Consider the following 14,208-nt stretch of genomic DNA (forward strand, 5'->3'; position numbering starts at 1 on the left):
ACATTCTGCTTCCTCCAGTCATGTTGATGTTCCCACTGATTGTTCTTTTCCATCATTTCAGCCAATCAGTGAAAAAGACCTTAAATCCATTATTCTGAAGTCCAAACCAACACCTTGTCCACTTGATGCCATACCTACACCACTGCTTTTTGAGAATCTTGATGTGTTGTTGCCAACTCTTACTCAAATTGTCAATGATAGCCTGTTATCTGGTGTGTTTCCATCATTGTTCAAAACTGCGCTTGTCAAACCACTTCTCAAAAAACCTAGTCTTGATGTCAATATTTTGAAGAATTATCGTCCTGTATCTAATTTATCATTCTTGTCCAAAGTTTTTGAAAAGGTAGTTTTGAAGCAGCTGTTGTCATATTTGAACACCCATGATTTGATCTGGCACTTTCAGTCCGCTTATCGCCCTTCTCACTGTACAGAAACAGCCCTACTTAAAGTAATCAGTGACATTCTGTCTGCTCTGGATGGTGGTGATGTGTCAGTGCTTACCCTACTTGACCTTTCTGCAGCGTTCGACACGATTGACCATGTCACGCTTCTCCATAGACTTCAGACTCTGTACGGCATATCCGGTCCACCGCTAGCATGGCTTGAGTCCTATCTCATTGGCAGGACTCAGGCTGTGCTTGTCGATGGCCAGATGTCTGCTCCAGCCCCACTTTCTTTCGGCGTTCCTCAAGGTTCAGTACTCGGTCCCATCCTTTTCATCATGTACACTAAGCCCCTCTCCACACTGATTCAAAACCATTCTGTTTTAAATCAGTCTTTTGCTGATGACACCCAGCTGTATAAACCCAGTCCCCCTGCAGAGACACATTCCGCCATCCAGACCATTCAGACATGCATCACTGATGTTAAATCTTGGATGGTCGATAACAAACTCAAGCTGAATGATGATAAGACTGAAGTCTTACTGTGCAAAAAGAAGAACACTACATTTCCCTCTCCCCAACCTGTTTCTGTTCAAATAGGCAATACCGACATTCTTTTCTCACCATCAGCTAGAAACCTTGGATTCACCCTTTCATCTGACATGACCCTTAACAAACATATATCTTTAGTCTGTAGAGCAGCTTATTTTGAGCTTCGTAAGATCAGCACCATTCGCCACACACTCTCCTCTCAAACAACTAACACTCTTATTTGTGCCTTTGTTCTTTCTAAACTTGACTACTGCAACTCTCTTCTCTCTGGCTGTCCTCTATACCTCCTGCATAAACTACAAATAGTCCAAAACTCGGCAGCACGCCTCATTCTCAAAGCACGAAAACGAGATCACGCAACACCACTTCTTCACACACTGCACTGGTTACCTATTCAAGCCCGCATTGATTACAAACTGTCCACCCTCTGCTTTAACTTCTTTTCTGGCTCGTCTCCTGCTTACTTCTCTGAACTCCTCACCGTCTATTCTCCAGCAAGACAACTCCGTACCTCTTCTGACTGTCGCATCCTTACCATTCCACACACCAAAACCAAAACATACGGACAACGCACTTTTACTTTCTGCGCACCCACACAATGGAATTCTCTCCCCTTTCACATCCGCCACTCTCAGTCACCCCAAGCATTCAAACGAGCACTTAAAACGCACCTCTTCAAGAAATACAACCCCTGATTTTGTTTTCTCAGTCCATCAGTAGGCTACATGTAGTGTATTTGTTGTTTTAGTGATAATGTATATAAACATCTAGGACTGTTTTCAGCATTGTTGATAACATGTTCTGTTTTCAGCTGGTATTTCCTTGTTTTTACTACCTATTTTATTCATGTTTTTATTACTTAGTTAGTGGAAGAATCTTTTGTAATGTATGTTTGATGGTTTATGCTTTTAATTAAGCGTTGTTGACTATGAATGTAGATGTAATGCTTGTATAACTGTGTTTTAATTTTAAATGTGTCTTGAAGCGCAAAGAGCATAATTGTAAAAGTTATGATGTTGCGCTATATAAATGCTCATTTATTATTATTATTATTATTATTATTATTAATTATCAAATGTGTGTCAGGTCACGACAAACATTCTGATTTCAAATTACTTATGTCTTAGAGAACCAACAGACCTCTTGACGAGAAAGACTGGGCGAAGACAGTTGTTATGAGAAAGTAAATCAGCCAAGAAATCAAGATATCAATTAAAACAAGTTATCAAGAAATCAATCAAAATATACTGAGATAAGATTTCAATCAAGATATTAATCAAGAAGTCGGTCAGTCACTCAAACAATCAAACCAAACATCAGTCAATCAATCAATCAATCGATTAAAATCTATCAATCAACAAATGTGAGCGGTATTGATGAAACAGGCGTCGGAATCTCAGGTACATTTAAAACAATATTGATCTACTCGAGATATCATCAAAGGAACCTCAAATGGAATGTTTTTCATTCATAAGCAATTCACTTTTTGATTATTTTGAAAAAGCATAAGTGGCCCTTCGTTTGTGTTGGTCTTGTTTTACATTTGTTTCATTTTATCTCTCGCTCATTCCGTTTGTTTCTCTGATATCAAATATTTATCGTCTAATGATGGGCTTATGTTTGCTTGCCAATTAATCTGTCATGCTTGCTAATAAACTACATTTCTCAAAGGTTTGGAATGAAAAAACTAAAAGGTTTAAAAGTTTGTTTAAAAAACAACAACGAGTAATTGAACATCCCCTTCTGGTGCCCATTCTTTTAAATGAAATAATAAAGTACGTAATGGGCAAAACAGTGCTGAGACGGCCAGGGGCCTGCTGATTTGCTGGTACAGATGAGGGCAATTGGATACAGGGAAGCGGAGGGGGTGCATTTCTAAATTATGATTTCACAAAATTGGATAATTACTGCCTGTGGTTATGTCTATCTCCCCACTCTGCGCCCGATTATGCCAAAAAGTATTAATCTGACAGAACAGCAATATGTTTTGTGTTGGAACCTCTGTATCTGTGTCGGAGGAATTTTGCTTCAATGTAAAAGAGCAGCTAAATGAGTGGCTGTACATGTATAGACATTTTTACCCTGGTCAGGGTATCCTAGTGACATAGGCTGTACTTTATCTGTGGGGTAATTTATGTTGGTTTCAAATGAAAGGGGGAGCTCTTGCTGACAGGTCTCTCAGAGTTCGACTTTTCTGAACGCAGCTTTACTGTCAATTGGCAAATCTACTTCATTCTCGACAGGCTAAATTATTAATCTTTTAACTGTCATTATCAAACAATCTCTTTATGGATTATTCAATTCGTAACAATATTGCACGTCAAAAACACAACAAAGAGATAAAAGAGAAGGGGGGGAATATAACATTCATGTGTACAAAGACTTAGGAAAAGGGAGAATGCAAAATAGAAGAGAAAGCGAAAAAGAGCCAAATCAAGTGCGCGTTATATTGTTTAGACTAGCTTCACGGTGGTGAATTTCATGAACGGTCCTGTCGTCACAACCTGCGATGACCACTTCTGACATGTGCCTGATCTTCAAACGACGTTTAACGGTGCCATATCCGTCTTGTGAAAGCAATCATGTACACGGTCTCAGATCTGCCAAGACGTTTACTTAGTATAAGAGCGTCTTCCCTTTGGACATAGTCCAAAAACCAACAGTCTGACTGCACTCTTTGCAGAGTGGCCATTTTTTGCTGAATTTATTTTGGAAGTGACACCAATGTCAATGTGCAAAAATAATTCAAGAAAAAATCCTAACCTCCGCAGGACGCAGCCAGGCTTTTAAAAAAAATTTTTTTTAGGGGTGGGGGTAGTGTCCAGATAAATACAAGGCGGAAGCTCATTAAAATCGACAGCAGATCTGAGGTGGTCCACGAGATCGCTTGCACAAGAAGGAATGTATCTTTAACGATAAATATATTCGCATTCTGACAGAATCCTTTGGTGTGGGGACTTGAACATTCCTTGTGTTTAGGGCTGGATGTGGGCGCTGTGTTTCTCGTCAGGTTCAACTAGCATGCTGCCGTGACATTTCACTTGCTTACACGGAACTCATTGTTTTGGAATCATCTTGGAGACATTTTTATTTTTGAACAATATTATACAGTGTCATTATCAGGATTTCTGAAGCCTCATTTTTAACTGCTTGGACAAACATCGACAATGAAGCTAACAACAGCTATGGACGTGGCAGGAAGAATGATCTCCTTTCTGCTGGCAATACTGCTACACAAAGGTGAATGCCAGGTGACACTGTCCTCCTTGAGTAAAATCAGCGCTGTTGATGACTTCATCTTCGCTGATGACGTTTTGTTTGACGTCACTACCAGATCAGGTCTTCAATGTGCGCTGCGCTGTGTGGCCATCGCGGATTGCGCGTCATTCACTTACCACAGAACTGCTGCTGTGACGTCATGTCGGGGTTACACGACGATGATGACACCAAGCAGTCCCAAAATGTCAGCGACCGGAGCACGAAGTTATTCATTTGTGGGTAAGTTGCTTCATGGTTGATCAAGATGACGATAAAGGCCAAACAAACATACAAGCAAATAAATAATAATAAAATAATGGACATAAATGAACCTAGCTCAGTTAGGCGTTGTAAAAAAAAAAAAGAAGCAAGTTTTCGCATAAATGTAAAACAGATAGTTCGCTAACCATTTCAAAATCAACAAGTCGCGTAAGGCGAAAATACAACATTTAGTCAAGCTCAGTCGAACTCACAGAATGAAACTGAACGCATTGCATTTTTTTCCGCAAGACCGTACACTCGTAGCATCGTCTGTCCACCGCTCGTAGCAAAGGCAGTGAAATTAACAATCCAGAAAAGCGCGGTAGCGGTTGCGCTGAGGAGGATAGCACGCTTTTCTATATCTCTATTCTTTTTAACTCTCTGAACGTGCTTTTAATCCAAACATATCATATCTATATGTTTTTGGAATCGGGAACCGACAAGGAATAAGATGAAATTGTTTTCAAATCGATTTCGGAAATTTTATTTTAATCATAAGTTTTATATTTTTAATTTTCAGAGCTTGTTTTTAATCCGAATATAACATATTTATATGTTTTTGGAATCAGAAAATAATGAAGAATACGATAAACGTAATTTTGAATCGTTTTATAAAAAAATAATTTTAATTACAATTTTCAGATTTTTAATGACCAAAGTCATTAATTAATTTTTACGCCTCCAAGCTGAAATACAATACCAAAGTCCGGCCTTTGTCGAAGATTGCTTGGCCAAAATTTCAATCAATTTGATTGAAAAATGAGGGTGTGACAGTGCCGTCTCATCTTTTACAAAATGCCGAATATGGCGTCATCAAAGACATTTATCAAAAAAATGAAAAAAATTGTCTGGGGATATCATACCCAGGAACTCTCATGAAAAATGTCATAAAGATCGGTCCAGTAGTTTACTCTGAATCGCTCTACACACACACACACACACATACACATACACCACGACCCTCGTCTCGATTCCCCCCTCTACGTTAAATCATTTAGTCAAAACTTGACTAAATGTAAAAAGCAAGAAAGGCTAGATATTGGGCCGTCTAATCATAGATAAAACGAAGCATTCCCTAGTAGGGCCTACGTCGACATAGAAGTCTTTGTGGTGTACGGACAGATACATTGTAATGAGATAACGGACAGAAAATGAACTTAGCTCAGTAAGGCTTTGCGTAGATAGTGACAAAATAAGAGAAAGCTGATACATGCAATGAGTTAAAGAGTGACGTTGAGAACAGAAATGATGAAGTTTGCATGTTATACATTTTCGTTTTACGTTCCAACTTCTTTGGTCTGAACGCTATCTTAAACTGATGTCTACCCGTTCCTGTTCTTAATTTCTTCTGTTGTGATTATTACAATATTGATTTACTGGTTGTTAGAATGATTTTATCTCTATCATATGAACAGGTCCTCGATATCTTCTGTAAAAAAAAGCTTCAGAGAACGCAAGTGACGGCACAGCCTATGTGTTCTTTAATTGTCATAATTGAATGGTTATTGTAGACTTAATTTCCTTGTCGTTGTCACATCAGCAGATTCAATGGGCTGTCTTCTGTTAGAGCCCCAAACAACAATTCCTAGCCTATTCTTGTTCATGTCTTGCAGGATCACGCTTGTGATTGTCTGTGTCATGCGGATTTGTACTTAATGCCCTAATAATCAAAATGATAAGTCCCCGTTTCCCTCTTCTTAAATGGCTTCCCCCGACACGTGTAGAAAGAGATGTTTACATAGTATCCCCCATAATTGCAGTTGCCATGCATTTAATGTCGCGCTGGCACAGAAATAGCAACATGCTATGGTAACATTGTGAAACAGAATTTTTCTTAACCCCCCCCCCCCCTCCCCTGTATTGTTACCCACCATGTTCGATCGGTGTGTGCGTGTGTATTGTTTTCGCAAATAGAGTTGACAATGGAAAATGTTTACAGATAAGAAAAAAAAAGGTTTACATGTTTCAAAATTAGAAAACAATGTCAAGATTTGCATAGATTTTGTTTGATCCCTCAATGATGAGAAGACAACCAATTGTTCAATCATAACCATGGTGCTGTTTACTGCTTCATATCAATCAAAGTTGTCCAACGTTTCATGCAAAACTGAGTACCAGGAGGAGATACACAGGAGGAGTTCTTCCAAAAGGAGGAAGAATATCATTTTTGAACATGGATAATGATTAGACCCTTCTTGTCCTGCACAAAACGACTTTCAGCAACAACGAGACTCCACGATGCTACTGTACATGGACCAGTATTCGCCACTGCGTGTACTCACAAAACCAGTTGTTTTTGACAAAATCATTTAGGTCATAGGCTGTCGTAAGACTCGTATACCAACATTGAAAAATACTCAGTTTGGCCGCGGTTTCTCGTTCCTGTTGTTTTATTACTAGTGTGCTGCTTTGCCTTTGAAACACACAGTCGGACAGTGAACAGCACTAACGTTCTCTTGATTCTTTTCACAATGACAGTACCTACCAACATGTACCTCCCCCCCCTCCTCCCCACGCCCAGATCACAGTACCCCCCCCCACCTCCTCCCCACGCCCAGATCACAGCTTTTAAGTTTTCCACTTTTTTTTTCCTTTTTATATTTAGTCAAGTTTTGACTAAATATTTTAACATCGAGGGGGAATCGAAACGAGGGTCGTGGTGTATGTGCGTGCGTGTGTGTGTGCGTGTGTGTGTGTCTCTGTGTGTGTGTAGAGCGATTCAGACTAAACTACTGGACCGATCTTTATGAAATTTGACATGAGAGTTCCTGGGTATGAAATCCCCGAACGTTTTTTTCATTTTTTTGATAAATGTCTTTGATGACGTCATATCCGGCTTTTCGTGAAAGTTGAGGCGGCACTGTCACGCCCTCATTTTTCAACCGAATTGGTTGAAATTTTGGTCAAGTAATCTTCGACGAAGCCCGGACTTCGGTATTGCATTTCAGCTTGGTGGCTTAAAAATTATTAATGACTTTGGTCATTAAAAATCTGAAAATTGTAAAAAAAAATAAAAATTTATAAAACGATCCAAATTTACGTTTATCTTATTCTCCATCATTTGCTGATTCCAAAAACATATAAATATGTTATATTCGGATTAAAAACAAGCTCTGAAAATTAAATATATAAAAATTATTATCAAAATTAAATTGTCCAAATCAATTTAAAAACACTTTCATCTTATTCCTTGTCGGTTCCTGATTCCAAAAACATATAGATATGATATGTTTGGATTAAAAACACGCTCAGAAAGTTAAAACAAAGAGAGGTACAGAAAAGCGTGCTATCCTTCTTAGCGCAACTACTACCCCGCTCTTCTTGTCAATTTCACTGCCTTTGCCATGAGCGGTGGACTGACGATGCTACGAGTATACGGTCTTGCTGAAAAATGGCATTGCGTTCAGTTTCATTCTGTGAGTTCGACAGCTACTTGACTAAATATTGTATTTTCGCCTTACGCGACTTGTTTTTTTTTTTACGTGACAGCGCAATTTGTCTACCATATCAGCAATATCAGCAATATGACAATAACGACGATGAAGACGACAACGACGACGACGACGACGATGATAATGATGATGATGATGATGATGATGATGATGATGCTGACGATACTGCTGCTGCTGCTAATGATGATGGTGATAATGCTGATGATGATGATGACGACGACGACGACGATGCGGTTGCCGCTGATGATAGTTCTTTGTTCACATGATAGGACCTCGCTGCCCGGTATCCGAGGGGTTCACCCACCACGCCCCAACAGGCATGTGCTACCGAATCACGACGCTCAAGGTGACCACCTTTGACCAGGGCCGTCCGGTGTGTCCAGCGCAGGGCACACACCTCATCACTCTGGACACTGAACGCAAGGTCAACGCCCTGCTGCACGGAGGGGTGTTCCAGATCGACAGTAAGTCGCTTTTCTATTCCAACACTTAAAGTTAGTAGCATAGTGTGTGTGTGTGTGTGTGTGTGTGTGTGTGTGTGTGTGTGTGTGTGTGTGCGTGTGTGTGTGCGTGCGGGTGCGTGCGTGCGTGCGTGTGTGTGTGTGTGTGTGTGTGTGCGTGTGTGTGTGTGTGTGCGTGCGTGCGTGCGTGCGTGCGTGTGTGTGTGTGTGTGTGCGTGTGTGCGTTTGTGCGTGCGTGTGTTAAAAAAAGGCACAGTTCTTCCCAAGAAAATAGTCAAGCTTTCTTGGATCGGCCCAGGCTTTTGTATGGGGTCATCCCTCCATCTGGACACATGAAATAAGTATATGTCCAAGCCGGAGGGATGGTCACGTCGTATCCTGTAAAAATAAGACTTGGCCAGATATGAGATGGTGAGTTGAATTATTTTCACGGGAGAGACTAAAACTGGCGATAACACAATAATAACATTGTTAAAAGTGTATGCCTTTTGTAATCGCTCGTTCAGTTCTCTCAAACGAGTCCCATTACACCCTTACCAGCCGTTTTTCATCGGTGTAGAGTGCCTCTGGGATTCACTAGGTTTTGGTAAGCGACGGTCCAAACGCACTTTTCAACGAGTCACATTAAACCCTTTATTTCCAGCGCCGTATTTAATCGGAGTGGAGTGCCTGCCGGACAGCGGAAGCACCAAGTGCACCTACCCCGCTGGCTTCAAGTGGACCCGCACCGGTCAGCGCGTGGCCACCACCGAGTACTTCATTGACCAGCACTACGTCGCCAACTGCGTCCTCACCTTTGTCCAGAACGACACCTTCCAGTGGGTGCAAATGCCGTGTGATCATACGGTCTATCCACTCCCCCTCATCTGTGAGCTTGTTTAGAACGGCACCTTTCAGTGGGTCCAAACCCCGTGTGATCAAGATATTTTTTCACTCCCTCTCATCTGTGAGCAAGTTTAGAACAGCACCGGCACCTTCCAGCGCAGGTTCCAAGCCCCGTGTGATCATGAGATCAATCCACCCCATCTTATCTGTGAGCTTGTTTAGAACGATATCTTCCAGTGGATCCAAGCCCCATTAATGTAATCATATGAGGTGAAATTTGGGCTCCGGTACAAACAACTGCTTTCCAAGAGATTTGTTTTTAGTTCTACACCTGTGCAGTCATACCAAAATCTCATGGTGGGATTTCATGAAATAGCTGTTATAATATACCAGCTAAATGCAGAGTGTGGAAAAGCATTAGATGTTGCTGTTTCTTTCGTCAACTGCTGATAATTCTTTGAATAATTGCATATGATAATGATAAAATTGAATAATTTTCAAGCAATACCATACATGCTGTTTGACAGCCCTATCTTGAAATATGTACAGCACAAGCGATGATGTAACCTCTTACTTTTGATTTGTGCGAATTTTTTTTTTTAAACACACCACACTAATTACACTTTTTTTAAGCTTTGAATATGAGATGCAATCTACGAGTTCACACCGGGTCAAAGAATGTTTGAACAAAATTTGAATCAAATTGATTGAGAAAATGAGGCGGCTACAGTGCCGCCTCAACTTTTTTAAAAGCTGGATATGACGTTTATCCAAACAATGATTGGTTGGTTGTTTGTTGTTCATGTCCCTCCAGTCTATAGGCTATTCGGGAACGATATCATTTTGATCCCTTTCTCAGTTTACATTTCGGTCTATCACGGTAGGGTGAAGAAGGTTCTAACAAAAAAATACCTCATCTTTCCACACTTGTTGACTTCAAATCTTGTTAAAAAAAATCTTGATCTATAAAAAGTCTAAAATCTTATTTGAGAGGACATCTTAAAAATTTTTAAAAAAACGCCTAGGCATACCTTGTAATCAGGTTTTTTGATGATCTGTGGTGTAGTTTTCTGGGAATTGCTACACACACACACACACACACACACAGAGCCTCTCCATCGCCTTGATTCCCAGTCTACCGGAATACATTTAGGTAAAAATTAAAAAAAGCCGTCGATTCACCTTTTTGTACTTAATTTGTCCTTCCTTCAAACGATGTTCTTACGTTTGTGAAAGGGAATAATAAAAAAATAGACACTACAAGTTCACCTGTTTATAGTTCAAGCTGTAAATGTTGTTTCGTCACAGGTACCAGTGTTGTATATTATATGTTGTACATGTATATTATTGTTGGATGTACTCATGTTGCATGTACTTCTATCCAACACAGCAAACATATGATGATATCCATACAGTGGAACCTACCTTTGAAGACCTCCACAAATCTGAGAAAATTACGCCTTAAAAAAGATGCAGTCTTAAAAATGGGGGTACATTTTCAGGTTATGAACAAAAATTCTGAGAAAAGTGGAACTTAAAAAGGGAGGGAGTCTTAAATTGGACGGTCTTAAAAAGGCCCCGCTTCCACTATATTTAATAGGGCAAAGGGATGGGCCTATAGTCACCTCACCATGCAGGTGTCCGCCTTTCTGCTGTCGAGTATAAGGAAATCAACTAACGGCAACAGAAGAAATACAAAACTCTTGTTTGGGGTTCACTCAGAGCATTTATTTCATCACCAAAAAGGGCAATATATAAATGACAAAATCAGCAGTTCCCATTTTTAATGCTGATCAATTTCATAGCCAAAAAATTATGCAAACAAAAAATATATACATAAACATAAATATTTTCAAACATAACAAAATAAACGTCAAAGCAATGCTGGACGGATACGCTTCAGAAGCAATCTTAAATCGAAAATGTTAAAAGTATATTTTCATTTGATTAATATACTTACCCAAATCACATTTAGCATTGACACAGTCTGAGATGCTAAGGTCTGAAAAGGCTACCCGTCTAACATTTTTAAAGGGAAGCAACCCCATCACCAAAAGAGCTAAAAATAGCCATGGTAATGAGCACATACTCTGGGAGTTACCTCCCATTGGTGTGTACTACGTCACCACCTCTATCACCACGTGTCCAAGATCATACGGCTTTAAAGAAACTAAAAAACCATAAGCGGGGTAGGTGGGAGGGCATAAACTATGTGATTCGGGTAAGTATATTAATCAAATGAAAATTTACTTTTAAAATTTTCGATTAAATTACATATTCTTACTCCGAATCACATATAGCAGATAGCTTCAACAAGGCGGTGGGAAAGAAAAAAATCTAACTCACTCTAAAAAACCTTGCCAGAAACTGGCCTGCTGCCAACAAGTCAGGAAGGGCCCGGTGGGAAAGAAAAACATAACTCACTCTAACACCCTTGTCAGGAACTGGCCCGCTGCCAACAAGTCAGGAAGGGACCGAGAATCGTCCTGATTGACAGCCGAGATGTCTCTCAGGCAAAACTTGCTAAAGACAACTTCAGAGAGCCAGTAAGCTGTGCCCAGCACTTCGTCCAATCCCCCCGACCGTAAAACGGCACAGGAAGAGACCCCAAGCCCTGGATTAAATGAACCCGAGCCGAGTAGAGGGGAAAGACAATCTGCCCCCCCCCCCACCCCCTTTCTATTGAAAGGAAATGCCAATGCCCGACAAGGCCTGTGAGATAGAGGTCAGCTCAAGAGAAGAGTGACCGATCTCCAAACCAAAGAGAGAGAGAGACACCTGAGTACAAGGTACCAGAGTCCAACTCGATGGGAACAACTCAATAAAGAGCATAAGCGTTCCTAAAGTTCCAAGAACGTGAAGAAAGAATAAGAACAAGGAACTTAGTCGATAAATATCGACAGGGGGCCGACAAATGGTTTAAATGGGAAATGTGTGTATATGGGTGTGGGTTTGAAACAAACAAACAAACCAACCCATGTGAACCCCGGGCCGCAGGCCTTCGATGTAGTGATTGAAAAAAAAGGATGTTCTCAAATGGTTCAATTCTCATTTGGTCTGATTCTCAAATGGTACCGGTATACTCCCCCCCCCCCCCCCCCCTGGCCGCAGGCCTAGGAGTAAAATTTTATAGACACTGACCTTCTTCCCAGGGGTCATTGACCCAGTTTTAGCTATGAGAGGTGGTTCGCCCAGAGGCTGTAGAGTATACTGGGGCGGTCTCTTTGATGTCTTGAGAGGAAACTTGGCCAGGGTAGTACATGCACCAGAACTGGTGGACACCAAGGACAAACATGAAATCGAAGCAGTTTGCTTTCAGAGGGAACGGTCGTCAGCAACTCAAACTTCTCTGTTTTCTTTTTTTTTTAAATCTGACTTTCTTTGTGGCCCCCTGACTCCGCCCCCCTCCCTCTGTAAGGACCCCCCTCCACAAGGACCGATTTTTGTCAACATTTTAAAGGTCGCTAGAGAGGGGTTCCACTGTATGACCTAACCGCTACTGGCAGACGGCCTCAATCTTCACGCGCAAAGACGAGATTAATAGGTGCTCGGTTTTGGTATTTTGAATTACATTACATTAAACCTTTGTTGGGTTTCATGGTCATGGCAACAGCCATAATAATATTACATGATGTATAATATCATATTTCAGCATATGTGAATTACATGTCATCATACTAAACTGTCATACATTTTTATTCCTACATTATTCTGATTGATCACAACCAAACCTACTATCATTGGACACATCCAAATGCAAGCGCCTGTTCTTGACAATTTAGATCAGTGCAATTTCCTGGGTCGGGCTTTGCCACAGACACTCACGGTTTGGCCTGTAGGTAAAATGTACAATGTATTTTCTGATTTGTGCACAAAAGCTTTTTTTCTTTTTTCTTTTTTTTAACATAACAATGTTTAATGTCACTGTATGTTTAAAAGACCATGGTCATATTTGTAAAAAAAATGTTAAATTAGAAAATAAATAACATTTTGGTTCATGATTTTTCCTACACCTGTGCTAAAAATAAGAAATAAAAATGTCGGGTATATAAGTCACTCAAATACAGCTAGGTATGAATGGCTCGGTTTGAGTTTGTTGCAGTTGACCCTGCACAAAGCGACATATCATGTTTTTGTTGAACAATTTTGACGTCACCCCTCCCATAGGGTGACGTATTTCACAACTTCCTGTGTTACACAAACTCTGTGATGACCAATTTTGACGTCACCCCTCCCATAGGGTGACGGATTTCACAACTTTCTACAGATGAACAATTTTGACGTCACCCCTCCCATAGGGTGACGGATGTCACAACTTCCTGTGTACACAAACTGATGACGTATTTCACAACAAAATGGCGCTGCCCATGGTCAACCTCGAAACTATCCGTATAGAATGGGGGCGTCCTCGCCCCCATAATAAGAATAAGAATACTTTATTATCTCATAGAGAAATTCAGGCGTGGTACATAACAATAATACAAACAGGACATTGTTTTTGCATAAGACATATAGCACTATATAAACGCTCACCCTCCAAGGCACGCTGTACTGCTTCTCTGCGTTAGAGTCCAATCTAACCAAGGTAAGAATCATAGTACTCCTGGGTAGTGACAGAAAAAACGTCAAAGAAAAAACCTGACCGCGATCTTTGACATCGTCACCCATAAAGCATGCTTGAGAAGGGTGCCGTAACCAGCAGTCTTGCTGCCCTCAAAAGAGATGGTCACCAGTTATCCTGTACCCGTCCATGCAAAAGCAGAGAGAGATAGTACGAGGAAGCAGCTACTTTCAATTGTGCGTAAGCAACCGAAAGTGCGGAAGTCACAGCGGTCGAAGCCTGGTGTGACCGGTGACCATGAACAAAATGGCTGAAAGCCATAGTGTCCGCAGTTCAGTCTGCTTGTAGGTAATTGAATGTGAATCAAGAACCCAAAACAGAAAACAAGACTGGTAAGCATACACGGAAAAACGTGAAGCCGACCAGTCATAAGCCTCCCGAGACAAAGTGTTCTC

General features: G+C 40.7%; 1 protein-coding gene across 1 annotated transcript; it reads left to right on the forward strand.

The window, feature by feature from the left end:
- The first annotated feature begins 3,793 nt into the window (after nt 1–3,793).
- On the forward strand, nt 3,794–10,447 carry LOC138952856 (uncharacterized). The gene is made up of 3 exons (XM_070324592.1): nt 3,794–4,433; nt 8,176–8,370; nt 9,011–10,447. Exons 1-3 carry the CDS (start codon nt 4,103–4,105, stop codon nt 9,247–9,249), a joined length of 765 nt encoding a protein of 254 aa, XP_070180693.1. The 5' UTR covers nt 3,794–4,102; the 3' UTR covers nt 9,250–10,447.
- The last annotated feature ends 3,761 nt before the right edge of the window (nt 10,448–14,208 follow it).

The sequence above is a fragment of the Littorina saxatilis genome, linkage group LG17 (genome assembly GCF_037325665.1).
Source record: "Littorina saxatilis isolate snail1 linkage group LG17, US_GU_Lsax_2.0, whole genome shotgun sequence".
Lineage (NCBI taxonomy): Eukaryota > Metazoa > Mollusca > Gastropoda > Littorinimorpha > Littorinidae > Littorina > Littorina saxatilis.

Coding starts and splice junctions, on each gene's coding strand:
- LOC138952856 (XM_070324592.1), top strand. CDS start 4,103: ATGAAGCTAACAACAGCTATGGACGTGGCAGGAAGAATGATCTCCTTT. Junction 4,434..8,175: donor ACGAAGTTATTCATTTGTGG/GTAAGTTGCTTC, acceptor TTCACATGATAG/GACCTCGCTGCCCGGTATCC. Junction 8,371..9,010: donor AGGGGTGTTCCAGATCGACA/GTAAGTCGCTTT, acceptor CTTTATTTCCAG/CGCCGTATTTAATCGGAGTG.